Source organism: Gossypium arboreum, chromosome 3, assembly GCF_025698485.1.
Source record: "Gossypium arboreum isolate Shixiya-1 chromosome 3, ASM2569848v2, whole genome shotgun sequence".
Lineage (NCBI taxonomy): Eukaryota > Viridiplantae > Streptophyta > Magnoliopsida > Malvales > Malvaceae > Gossypium > Gossypium arboreum.
The window spans coordinates 130,420,327-130,434,473 of NC_069072.1; the positions used below are offsets into that span (position 1 = coordinate 130,420,327).

General features: G+C 31.5%; 1 protein-coding gene across 1 annotated transcript; it reads left to right on the forward strand.

The window, feature by feature from the left end:
* Nucleotides 1–11,492: 11,492 nt before the first annotated feature.
* LOC108475844 (acetate--CoA ligase CCL3-like) lies at nucleotides 11,493–13,556 on the forward strand. Its single transcript, XM_017777817.2, has 3 exons — nucleotides 11,493–11,756; nucleotides 11,847–12,437; nucleotides 12,514–13,556. Exons 1-3 carry the CDS (start codon nucleotides 11,544–11,546, stop codon nucleotides 13,408–13,410), a joined length of 1,701 nt encoding a protein of 566 aa, XP_017633306.1. The 5' UTR covers nucleotides 11,493–11,543; the 3' UTR covers nucleotides 13,411–13,556.
* Nucleotides 13,557–14,147: the final 591 nt, after the last annotated feature.

A 14,147-nucleotide genomic window follows, 5' to 3' on the forward strand; every position in this document is an offset into this window, starting at 1 on the left:
TGTTTTTGGTCAACAAAACAATCAAATGAGTTCTAAAAATAAACAACATTTAATGCTTGGTATAATATTAATTATATTTGCTAATAACAGGTGGGAATAAACAAATAAAATGATAAAAAAAATAAGCTACAAGAATTACTAAAAATAAAGCTACGTCAACAATAGTATGATGAGAACGAAAATTAAAAATTCGAATTAAGTAAAAAAAGAGAGAAAAATATAAAGGAGAGACAAATAAGGGGACAAAGGGCTGGTTTTGTTGGAATAACCAAAGTTGCCGGATTTTCCACTAAAAATCAGAGTTAAAATTCTAGGGAAAGACAGTAAGTACCAGTCACCCTAATGAAGACCATTGTGAGGAGAAATAGGACCAAGCTCAATACCATTAAAAGAAACAAAATATTTAACCAAGGAAACCTAGAGCACCATCCAATTAGCCTAACCTTTATGGAACTCCATACGTTCAATAATGAACATAAGCTTATGTATTTGTATTTGTAAACAGAGACTTGAATTAGTGATTGATTGAGTCACGTACATGATACACAGAATTCACATAATAGAGTCACGTACATGATGCACAGAATTCACATAACAAGCAATAGGTTTATATTTCTTTTCTCGGGTCTTCATTTTCGCAAAAGTTCCATCAGCAACCATTTCACGAAATAAAACAATAAAAAAACGCAACTTTCTCTATAAAGGTAACCTCAAATTCATCAAATACACAATTGTATGGCATCTAAAAAAGGACCCAAAATGAACATAACCTAAATCAAAGAAACACCCGAAAGAAGAGACTTGGAAGAGCCTTACCTTGAGCTAGAGAGAGATCGGGGGAAAAAGACTTCTTTCACTGCTTCTCGAAGTGGGGACTTGCTTAAGTAAAGATGGGAATTTTCTGGGGAAAGTTTGGGAGAGAAAGTGAAGGAATCAGTGAGAAAGTTAGTACCTTTTTGTTTTTCTTTCCCTAAGTCACAGTGTTAAAACTCGGGGTGAGAAAATATGTAGGTGCAAAAAGAACAAAAATTGGTTTTATTTTCCCAAATAGAACAAAAAGTAGTTGTTATGAAGATTGATTGAGAAGAAACACTAACCTCAGCCCTTGAATCGGTGAGATATGGAGGAAAGAAAATTAGGGTTTGATTTGGGGAAACTGAGAGTATAGGGGAAACTCTGTTTTGGGAAAAAATACTAAGTATCGGGGCTTACCTTGGGGATAAAGAGGATGAAAAAAAAACGACGCCGTTTAACCTATTAAAACTCAAATATTTGCGGCGTTTTTATTTAAAACGCCGGTATAGGTCAACTTTGAGTGGCGTTTTTTCTTACAAACGCCACTATAGCTCATTTTTGTGGCGTTTTTTCAAAAACACCACTAATGCACAATTTTAATATTTTTTTTTATTTTTAACATATATTTTTCTATACTTTTTTATTTCAAATTTTCCTGCTGAGATTATCATTTTTTAAAATTTTTTTATTTAACTTTGTAACTAAAATATTAAATTTTAACTTTTAAGTTTTAATTTCAAAATTAGACCCTAATCCCCAAACTCCAAACTCTAAACCCCAAACCCCAAATCCCAAACCCAACCCAAATCATAAACCACAAAACCCAATCCACAAACTCTAAATCTCCCTAACCCAGTATAACCCTTAAATATTAAACATGTACACTCCTAATTAAACCCGCTAACCCCTAAACACTAAATATAACCCTAAACTATAAACTCTAAAACCCTAAAACGATAAAAACAAAATCTTATTACTTTCCAGCTAAAACCCTAACCTTAAACTCTGATAGCATATCCCCTAAATCCTTGAACAGTGCTAAAATCTTGACCCTATACTATAAACACTAAACCATAAACCTAAACCTTAAACCCCAAACACTACACCCTAAACCCTAATTAACCCCTAAAGTATAAATCATAAACCATAACCCCTAACCCCAACCTCTATCCCTTAAACCCTAAACCACAAAACATAATTCATAAACTATTGACCCTTAACCCCTAAACTCCTAACCCCTATCCACATAACCTTTAAACCTTAATATCGCTAAACACTAAGAACTTAGACCCTAAACACTAAACCCCAAATGATAAACTTTAGAACACTAAACCCCTATCCTCTATCCTCTTAACCCGGCCCATATAAACCCCTAGCTAACACCTAACCCATAAACCTTAAACCCATATATATCCCTTAATCCTAACCACTAACCACTAACCACTAACCCTTCAACCCTAAACCCCTAGCCTTCTAAATTATAAACCTTAAACCCTCAATCATAAAACATAAATCATCAACCCTAAATCATAACCCTTAAACCCATAACCCCTAAACCTATAAAAATATTAAATTTAAAAATCAGTCTAAATAGAAAATTTTAAATTCATTTAAAAAATAAGTTAGACTGAAACATTTAATACCTGAGTTTGGTCTAATCCGTTTTCAACTTCATAATATTTTATATATATACTATGTAATTTTATAATTTATAAAAAATAAATTTATACTAAATGTATAATAGTAGTCTAATATAAACATTAAAATAATATTAAGATAACTATATAAAAAATTAAATAAATAAAAATATTAAATTAAAATGACATAATTATTACAAAATTAAAAATATAATATGATTGTACTTAAAATAGACTTAGGTTAATCATTTGCAAGTATTAGTGGGCTTTAACAAAATGTTAAACCTATATTTTAAACCCTACTAAAAATAAATTCAAACAAATATATAATATATAATATTATATTTAAACAAATATTATATTTAGCACCCATAAACACCTAATATTGAGTAATAAAGAACTAAAAAATGTAATGATTTTGTTGTCTTTTACTTTGTTAAAGAAAGAAAATGTGTCTGCCCCATAAACTGTAGCGGCATTTCTTGAAAAATGCCGCTAATGCCATTGAAGTTCAAACAAAACGACGTCGATCTGCTTAATGTTTTCGCGACATTTTTACAAAAAACGTCGTTAAAGATTGATATATTGCGGCATTTTTAGTAAAGTGCCGCTAATGCCATTAAAGCTAATTTAAAACGACATCGTTCTGCTTAACCTTTTAGTGGCGTTTTTACAAAAACGCCGTTAAAGATTGACATATTGCGGCATTTTTAGTAAAGCACCGCTAATGCCATTGAAGCTAATTTAAAACAACGTCGTTCTGCTTAACCTTCTAGCGGCGTTTTCCAAAAACGCCGCTATAGGTTGAGCTATTGTGGCGTTTTTAGGAAAGCGTCGCTAATGTCATTGAAGCTCATATAAAACGACATTGTTTTGCTTAACGTTTTAGCGGCGTTTTTTCTAAAACACCGCGAAGGTTTGATCTATTGCGGTGTTTTCCCAAAAACGCCGCTACTGCAAATGAAGCTCATGTAAAACGACGTTGTTTTGCTTAACCTTTTAGCGGCGTTTTACCAAAACCCCGCTAAAGGTCGACCTATTTCGGCGCTTTTTTAAAAAACGCAGCTAAAGCTTCATCTATTAGGTTTTTTCCAGCGTTTTCTTTTAAAACGCCGCTAAAAACGCCGCTAAAAGTCTGTTTTGGTGTAGTGCATCTTAAATAATTGCTCATTTCCTTTTACGAGGATTTTTATCTTTGGAACAGATTGGCCTTCCACACTTCAAGCGTGGATTACTTTCATTTGCACTAACAATTTGTCCTATTGGGATATTAATTCGTATTGGAGCATTTTCAGCTGGTATGTGAGATTTTGTAATTCTTTTTAGGTTAGTAAATGAATCTGGCAGTTGATTGGTGATGTTTTACAAATGTATGATCTTTTGAACTTATTGTTCACATTGACTTGTGCTAGGATCTAATTAAGATAATGATGATCCATTCCATGTAATTTCTTTTACCAGTTGTATTTTCTCTCCCCTTAATGTTGGGAATGTTGTTTCATCAAAATGATAATCAATAAATCATGCAGTAAATAAATCTCAAGTTAATGGTTCAACATATTTAATTATAGAAAAAGATTCATAACCAACATATATTCCCAATTTCCTTTGAGGACCCATCTTTGTGCGTTGTGGTGGAGCAATTGGAACATATACTGTACATCCAAAAATTCTAAGATGGGAAATATTTGGCTCTTGACGAAAAACCAATTGTAATGGGGAGTACTTATTATAACTTGTTGGCCTTAAGCGCACAACTGATGTTGCATGTAAAATGGTATATCCCCAAGCTGTAATAGGGAGTTTTGTTCTCATAAGCAATGGTCGAGCTATTAGTTGGACGTGTTTGATAAACGATTCAGCTAAATCATTTTGTGTGTGAACATGAGTTACAAGATGTTCAACTTTTATCCCAATTGACATACAATAATTATTAAAATCTTGGGATGTAAACTCACCAGTATTATCAAGACGAATAGTTTTGATTGCATAATCTGGAAATTATGCTCTTAATCAAATTATTTGAGCGAGTAGTCTCGCAAATGCCAAGTTACGAGTCAATAATAAAGACATATGTGACCACCTACTAAATGCATCTATTAATACCATAAAATATCTGAATGGTCCACATGGTGGATGAATAGGCCCATATATATCACCTTAAATACGTTCTAGAAATGTGGGAGATTCAATCCCAACTTTAGCTGGTGATGGTCTAATAATCAATTTTCCTTGAGAACAAGTGGCACAAGATAAATCCTTGAGTTCAAGAATCTTTTGGTTCTTTAATGGGTGTCCAATTGAATTCTTGATGATTCTTCGCATCATAATAGATCCGGGATAGCCTAATTGGTCATGCCAAATAATAAAGGTATGTGGTTCTACAAACTTCTGGTTTGTAGTAACATGTGACTCAATTGCACTAATATGTATATAACATAAACCTGATGAAAATGCATGTAGCCTTTCCAAAACATATTCCTTTCCACATTTAACATTTGTAATATATAGATATTCAATATTTTTCTCATTATAGTCTCAATATAATATCCATTAAGACGAATATCTTTAAAACTTAATAAATTTCTTTGAGACTTAATGGAATATAAAGCATCATCAATGACAAATTTTGTATCTTTAGGTAATAATATAATAGCTCTTCCAGAGCCTTCAATAAGTTTTGAACTACCCGATATTGTATTAACATAGACATTATTCATTGTCAAATGAGAAAAATATTTTTTATCATTGAGTATCGTATGTGTTGTAGCACTATCTGCCAGACACATGTCTCCATTGATTTTGAGTCCATCGAAATTTTGTTGAATATTCATATTCTTCATAAAAATAAAAAAATATATAATATGAGAAACATTTCAAATATTTATTAAATATATAAATTATTCTTTATGCAAGAAAATTAAACATACTTAAAACAACATAAAAATGTCAAAATAACATCAATTTTTCTAATGATTCTCAAAGAAATCTGCCACATCTAGGTGAGTTATATTATTAAGGTCATTAAATTTATCACCCTTGTAGGCATGGTCAGTTTTAGTATTGTAGTTAATATCTTCATCTTTTGCCTCCATTTCATCATTTTAGGATATAAAATTTGTCTCCATATGCTTTCCTTTCTTTTTAATGGATGCTTGATAAAGTTTCACTAAATGCTCAGACGTACGACAGGTAAGTGACCAATGCCTCTTCATACCACATTGGTAGCATATATTCTCAACAAGTACTAATACGTCCTCGGCCATGTCCCCCACTACATCCATGACTACGGCCGCGACCTCTATATTTTCTATTTTCATAATTATTGTATACTGCTACATTCACTTCAGGAATGGTACAGAACCAGTGGGACCAATTCCATGATTTTTCATCAATAACTCATTATTTTTTTCAACAACCAAAAGGCATGAAATCAATTCAGAATACCTTTTATAACATTTTTTCACGATATTGCTACTGCAAGAGCACATTAGTAGCATGAAAGGTTGAAAATGTTTTCTCTAAAAAGTCCTCATCAGTTATGTTTTCTCCACATAATTTTAGTTGAGAACTAATTTTGAAAAGTTCTGAATTGCATTCACTTACAGTATTAAAATATTGCAACCATAAGTGCATCCAATCATAACGAGCTTTAGGGAGTATCACCGTTTTCTGATGGTCAAATCGTTCTTTCAAATTTTTCCACAACTCAAGAGGGTCTTTCACAGTGAGATATTCCACTTTTAATCCTTCATGTAGATGTTGACAGATGAAAATCATTACTTTTGCCTTATCTTGATTAGATGCTTCTTTATCTACTAATATAGTATTTCCTAAACCTTTAGCATCTAGGTGAATTTCAGCATCTAACACCCATGACAAATAATTCTTATCTGAGATGTTTAAGGCCGCAAATTCAAGTTTGACAAGATTTGAAATTATAATCACTTGAATCAAAATAAAAAATATATATATATTAATAAAATAATAACCATTCTCAATCGTAAAATAATTCAATTATATATACCAAATTTGCTAAATACTAAATCTAGGTCAAATATTGGCATAGAGAGGAATAGTCATAATAATAACTTAACACAAATTACACTAATTGAAACTTCTTTTAATAAAAATGTATATACAATTATCATTATTAGATTTCAGTTCTTAAAATAAATGTGAAAATGTTACCCAAAGCAAATATTTTATCTAAACAATAAAATAAAAGAATTATGAAAATACGTATACCGCATATAGTTTAACGGGAGTTATACGGAAAAATTATATAAAGTCGAACTGACGTGAACTTCACTATGAACTCGTAGAAGCTCATGCTAATAACGTGTTATAAAATAATCAAATAAAAGAATACTTAAAGTAAACAGATTATTTTCTCATATATCTTTTTCATTTACGAAAGAGTTCTATTTATAAGTAAATTGAAATTCAATTGAATACAATAAATGAAGCTTATTTAAGTGCTTCATTAACACATTAAACAACTTGCATAATGAACAAAAAGTTTTACCTTATAAATGAGGGGTTAGAATATGGACATTCACATTTATTTGTAACAAAATTAAATTTATTAAGGTTTTTTACTTGCCTAGTGATTTTTTTTAACTACAATGATTTTTGTTTGACGTTTTAACTTTATAAAAAAGTCATTATAGTTCTCCATTTAATTTTTCGTCTATTTTAGTCTTGAAACTTGTATTTTTTTCAAATCACTTCAAAATTTATGGAAAGGTTAATGTTTGTTAACTTTACTGATGTGGCATGCAAGTGGTTGACATATCAACATTTAATTAATTTTAAAATTTAAAAAGATTAAAAGATAATTTTTTAATTTTGTAATTTTTAATAATTTTTATTTTTTAAAAAATATTTTTTTACAATTTTTTTGAATTTTTAAACTTTTAAAAAATTAATTAAAATTGATGTGTCATCTACGTGGCGATCCATATGTATGCCACGTTGACAAAGTTAAAAAAAAAAACTTTTCCATGCATTTTAAGGTGATTTGATAATAATAAAAAAAGTAAGCTTATTGGCTAAAAGAGGAGAAAAATTAAATGAAGGCTAAAATGATTTTTTTTGTAAAGTTGGAGGACCAAATAAGTTATTATCCCATTTTTTTATAAAAATATTATAATTATCGATTAAGTCTCAGCTTAGTTGGCGTCGATATTATTATCAGTGTAGGAAGATATGGGTTTGAATGCGCCGATTCATTTTCTCCTTCTATTAAAGGGTTGAAGAGGTTATACCTAGGTTATACCTAGTTATAGAAATTATATAAAAATGGGTAAACTACATCCATAGTCACTTTTGTTTACCTCAGGTTACATTTTAGTTACTTATGTTTGAAATGTTATGTTTTAATCACTTACATTATCGTGTTATAATATTTTAGTCACTGAGCCGTTAATTGACGTTAACGGTAAGTTGACGTGGCACGTTAAATCATCATTTCAAACAAAAAATTTAGGTTAAATTATACAATTGGTCTTCATATTTTTTTCATTTTGATAATTTTTTTATATTCTTTAACTTTCTTTTTTTCTTCTATTTTTTTTATTCTCTTCTACTTCTCCCTTTATTTTTTTTACCTTCTTCATTTCTTTCAATGTATCATGAAGTTGAATTGACAATGAAGAAAAAAGCAAGAAGTCAAAAGCCATCATTGCCTATAACAAAAACTCATAAACCCATACCATCTGCTAACTATTAAAACCCACCACCACCACCCATCATTTTCATTTCATCCACTAACACCTTCATCACTACCATGGCCTCATTCATGACAAATCCAACAATATCATCCCCCCACCGAATAAACCCACGTTCAAATCAATCAAGAATCTAAGTAAACAATAATTAATAAGCCCCAAAAAATCACAGAGATCTAAAGACTAGACAATGACTGATGAAGGAGGAGCATATATTAGAAAATTGAGCTGATCTAATGGCCGGTGGCAGAGATTTGACATTGGGTAGTCCAAAAGTTAAGGATTTTTTGAGATGTTTTCAAAATGAGGTCATGATAGTGGTGAAGGTGTTAGTGGATGAAATGAAGATGATGGGCGGTGGTGGAGGATTTTGATAGTTAACAGATGGTATGGATTTATGGGTTTTGGTTATATGTAATTATGGCTTTCGACTTCCTACTTCTTTCTTCACTGTCAATTCGACTTCCTGATATGTCAAAAGAAATAAAGAAGGTAGGAAAATAGAGGAAGAAGCAGAAGAGAATGAAAAATAAAGAAAAAAAAGGAAAATTAAAAGAACATAAAAGAAAAAATTAAATTGCTCAAAACAAAAAAAAAATGGGGAAAGTTATGTAATTTAACCTATAGCTTTTGTTTGAAATGATGATTTAATATGCCACGTCGCTTACCGTTACACCCTTAATGATAATTAACGTCTTAGTGACTAAAATGTTACAATATGATAACGTAAGTGACTAAAATGTAACATTTCAAATATAAGTGACTAAAATGTAACATGAGGTAAACAAAAGTGACCATGGGTGTAGTTTACCTTATAAAAAATTATAATTAAATGAAAAATTATTTTATTAACCACTTGACCAAAAGAGTTTTTATTTCAAGGATAAAAAATAACAACTCAACTCTTTTGGTCAAGGATAAAAACGTATAGTTTACCTTGAATCTATTATTCGATTCCTCTCTTACTCACATTTGTATTTTTATTTCATGTTGTTTTAAACTTTTTATATTTTTAATCAATATTTTTAATACATTAGCTCTTTGGTTAGATGGTTAGATATTTGTGATTTTATTCTTTAGTCTTAAGTTTGATTTCTCTTATAAGCATTTTAATATATATTTTTATTTAATATTATTTCAAGTTTTTTAATTAATTTTATAATTATAAATACATTATTTTCATTTTTTAATTCATCTTTTAACTAATCTCTTTTATTTATAAAATCAAATATTATTGCAAATATCATTATCTTTTCTAAATGTAATTTTTATACGTGTAATATTTATTTCTCAATCCATATCATGAGTGTAGTAAATTGACATATTATATATTTTTGTATGTATATTTAAAATAATTATTTGAAATATTTTTACATATTTGAAATAATAATGATATTTGAAATAATTATTTGATTCTATAATATTAGAAATCACCATACCCCCACAATATAGGTGGAGAAAATAAACATTTGACATATAAATATTATATATAAAGAAAAATATGTCTAAAAATTAGTTGGTATTTTTAAAAATAATTTCATATTTATTAGTTGATTTTATAAATAAAAGAGTTATTAATTAAAATAAAAACTTGAAAATAACATATTTATTAATTATAAATATTAATTAAAAAGTTTAAAACAACATGAAATAAAAATACATATTAAAATGCTTATAGATGGAGTTGAACTTAAGACTCAAGGTTGAAATGACAATTATCTAGCTATCTAACCAAATGAGTTAACATGTCAAAATATTAATTAAAAAAGCTTAAATAACATGAAATAAAAAATACAAATGTGAGTAAGAGAGAAATTGAAATTAAAACTAAAGGATAAAATCACCAACATTTAATCACTTGGTCAAAAAGCTAAGTTGTCAATTTTTAATAGGACGCGTTTTCAGCTGACATAGTTGAAAGCGTGCCCTATAAAATACATTTTTTTCCTCTCTAAAAATAACATAAATCAATAATTTTTATAAAAAACAGCTTACTTTCTTAAATAAATTTTTCAACATATTTCTAAAATTTAATGATGAAGTATATTAACAAATTTAAATTTATTTTAAACATATAAAACATGACATTTTGCTAAACTAAAAGAAATTTTATATTGGATTGAGGGCTAAAATCATTTAAAAATATAAAAATTAAATGTATTAAAAGAATTTCAAGAAAAATAATTAAGAAAATTGTTTAACCTAAAACTACCGAGTAATGGGAAAAATTAACTCAATAATTTATAATTATTCTGACTCTACTACTTTACGTCAATATTTCTCAATTGATAACGTTTTATAATTAAAATTAATTAAAATTTCTCTTTTATCTGAGCTTTCTCTTCCTCTTCAAATATCCAAAATTTTCACTTCTTTCTCACTCAAAATTTGCACATTCTCTTCCATTACACTTAATTTTATTTCTCCAAGCTGTGTTCTTTTATTCGAATAAATGGGAAGGAAGCGCCGGTTCATGGTGAGAAGAAGAGATTAGGTAGTTAAGGGATTTGGACGAAAGAAGAAGATACAAAGGGACTTCGGACTGGAAAAGAGACAACATGCCCTAATTTTAAAGAGATAAACGGGGGAATTTGGTTGGCTGGGTTCTAAGAATATGAGAATGGGTTAGGCTGCTGATTAGAATGGTGCCAAAATCCGACCGAAAACGACGCTGGAGTACTGAGGCTAACATCAACAGACAGGAAAGGAAGATGACCGAAGCAATGCTTCGATTTGGAACCCTTGGTTGTCTTTTGAAGTTCCCAGGGTTTGAAAGGTATTTTAGATGTTTTATTGAACATGACTCACTTGCTTCAAGTTTGGGTTCATATTCGCTGCAATGCTTACAACTATAGCGCAATCGAATCTATTACTATGACTCGTAATAATGTTTTAATATAATTGAATTAAAACTTAATATATTTATGAATCATTGTATTTAACAGTTGTATTTAAATATATTTTTTTATGACAAGTGTGATATTTTTATTTCCTTTCATGCCGTCCAATAAAATCAAATATAAAACAACTGAAATTTATAATAACAATCGAAGGCTTGTGGAAGTTGAGTGTGGTAGTCTGGAAGCAGTTCAGATGATTACAAGAGATCCTCTGGAAGATATGTAAGAGACAATGGAGGGTGAAATTTTCGTATGTACCACGGGAACCAAATGGTTTAGCACATCCTATGCCTAATATTCTGCTCAATGAACTACCTGGTTTGGTCATTCAATGGAGGCACTCATTCGAGACAAATTAGGAACTTAGTTATGTTCTTCCTTTCGATTTTGTTTTACCTTATTTCTTCTCTTTATTCACCCCTTCGCCCACCCCACCCCCCCCCCCCAAAAAAAAAAAAGATTCTGAGAAATAAACGGTGATGGATATTAGAGAAATCGACGATCTTCCAAAGAATGCCGCCAACTACGCGCCGTTGACGCCGTTATGGTTCTTGGAACGAGCCGCTATGGTTCATCCCACCAGAATAGCACTGGTCCATGGATGTCGTTCTTACACGTGGCTCCAAACTTACGACCGCTGTCGTCGTTTGGCCTCCGCACTATGTAAACACTCCATTGGAGCCGGTAGCATTGTAATCAAATAACGACCCCTCGCTAATGCATGCGTTTTAAGCTTTTGTTATTCAATATGATCTGGTTCAGTAATTTTCTACCATTGGCAGGTAGCTGTAATTGCACCAAATATCCCTGCAACCTATGAAGCTCATTTTGGGATTCCCATGAGCGGTGCTGTAATAAACCCTGTCAATATTCGCCTAAATGCATCCACCATTGCTTTCCTCTTGGGTCATTCACAGTCTTCTATTGTCATTGTGGACCAAGAGTTCTTCACGTTGGCACAGAATTCATTGAAAATCATGAAGGAGAAAAGCCAAGGCCATTTCAACCCTCCACTTCTGGTTGTCGTCGCCGACGAAAACTGTGATCCTGAAGCACTCAGGTATGCTTTGGGACAAGGAGCCATTGAGTACGAAAGGTTCTTAGAAAGTGGTGACCCTGACTTTGCTTGGAAAGCTCCCCAGGATGAGTGGCAAAGCATATCTTTGGGTTATACTTCGGGCACAACAGCCAGCCCTAAAGGGGTGGTTTTACATCACCGAGGGGCTTATTTGATGTCTTTGAGTAATCCTTTTGTATGGGGGATGGATGAAGGAGTTGTGTACTTGTGGACTCTTCCTATGTTCCACTGCAATGGTGGATGTTTTACTTGGGCACTTGCAGCTCTTTGTGGAACCAATATATGTCTTCGACAGGTGAGGATTTCCTTGCAAAATAATTGCTTATATCTATGCTAGATTTTGCTTGTTACTTACTGATTTGCATCTGCAGGTAACAGCTAAGGGAGTCTACTTAGCCATCGTAAAGCATGGAGTGACTCACTTCTGTGCTGCACCTGTTGTGCTCAATACCATAGTTAATGCTCCATCTGAGGATACAATTCTTCCTCTCCCCCATATTGTTCATGTAATGACAGCCGGTTCTGCCCCGCCGCCTGCTCTTCTATTAGCGATGTCTCGAAAAGGCTTCCGAGTCCTTCACACTTATGGTCTCTCAGAAACCTATGGTCCGTCAACAATTTGTGCCCGGAAGCCTGAATGGGACTCGCTGCTACCCGAAACCCAGGCTCGTCTAAATGCACGTCAAGGCGTTCGTAGCATTACCTTAGAACGCCTAGATGTCATCAATACCAAAACAGGTGAACCTGTCCCTGCTGATGGAAAAACTATAGGAGAGATAGTGATGCGCGGCAATGTCGTGATGAAGGGTTACTTAAAGAACACGAAAGCGAACGAGGAAGCGTTTGCAAACGGCTGGTTTCACTCTGAGGATCTTGGTGTGAAGCATCAAGATGGGTACATTGAAATAAAAGATAGATCAAAAGACATCATCATATCTGGAGGTGAAAACGTCAGTAGTGTTGAGGTAGAAAATAGTTTATACTTCCACCCTGCAGTGTTGGAGGCATCTGTGGTGGCCAGAGCCGATGAACAGTGGGGAGAGTCACCTTGCGCTTTCGTGACGTTGAAGCCGGAAGTCAACAAATCGGATGAACAACGGTTAGCGGAGGACATAATGATGTTTTGCAAGTCCAGGAGGCCTGCATACTGGGTTCCTAAGTCAGTCGTGTTTGGTCCCTTGCCAAAAACAGCTACAGGGAAAATTCAAAAGCATGTGCTAAGAGCCAAGGCAAAACAGCTGGGACCTGTTAAGTTGAGTAAGCTGTAACTCTAATTGTATATTTGTATATTTATATAAATTTTGATATGTTAATGATTCATATAATATAAATTCTAATATAATCGTAAACTGTACTGTATCATTTCTGTCTCATGTTTGTATTGTGTAATGTGTTAATATCGCCTAATTATGGTTCATGTGGGGTTAAAACAGAAATTATGTTAACTCACATTAAGGCATTATGTGAAACGATGCTTAATTATATAATTAAATTTTCTTGTATGTGCGAATCAATTTACTGGTTCATTTGTACTTTCTTATTTGGTACGTGTTATAATAGATGAATTTTACATTTTGTAATTATTTGGACATATAATTTATATTCGTACTTTGATTGCACTAGTAAATTTTCAAAAAATTATTGTAATTATTTAATTCTACATTTTATGATTTTTGAACATTCAATTATATTTATATTTTGATTACACTAATAAACTTTCAAATAATTTATACTTTTTAAATATCACTTTTGATCAAAATTAATCACTTAATATAATTTGAGGTGAATTTAATTTTTTTTTTTTCAAACATAAAACATGCATTAAAGAATTAGACAACTATCATTTAAAAATAATTGATTCCCTAAATATTTAGTCTTTATGATGGGAGTTAATTGCCGTAGAGGCGAGTGTAAGCGTCTTTGTCAGTACGGTTGGAAAGCTTCGCTTAGAATCTGTGCTTTTCTTTTGATGTTTTCTTTTTCAATCCAATAGTTTGTATTTTAT

Excerpts from the sequence above, each read along its gene's own strand:
- LOC108475844 (XM_017777817.2), top strand. The coding sequence starts at position 11,544 with ATGGATATTAGAGAAATCGACGATCTTCCAAAGAATGCCGCCAACTAC. Across the intron at positions 11,757-11,846 it reads CCATTGGAGCCGGTAGCATT|GTAGCTGTAATTGCACCAAA; the intron begins GTAATCAAATAA and ends TACCATTGGCAG. Across the intron at positions 12,438-12,513 it reads CCAATATATGTCTTCGACAG|GTAACAGCTAAGGGAGTCTA; the intron begins GTGAGGATTTCC and ends TTGCATCTGCAG.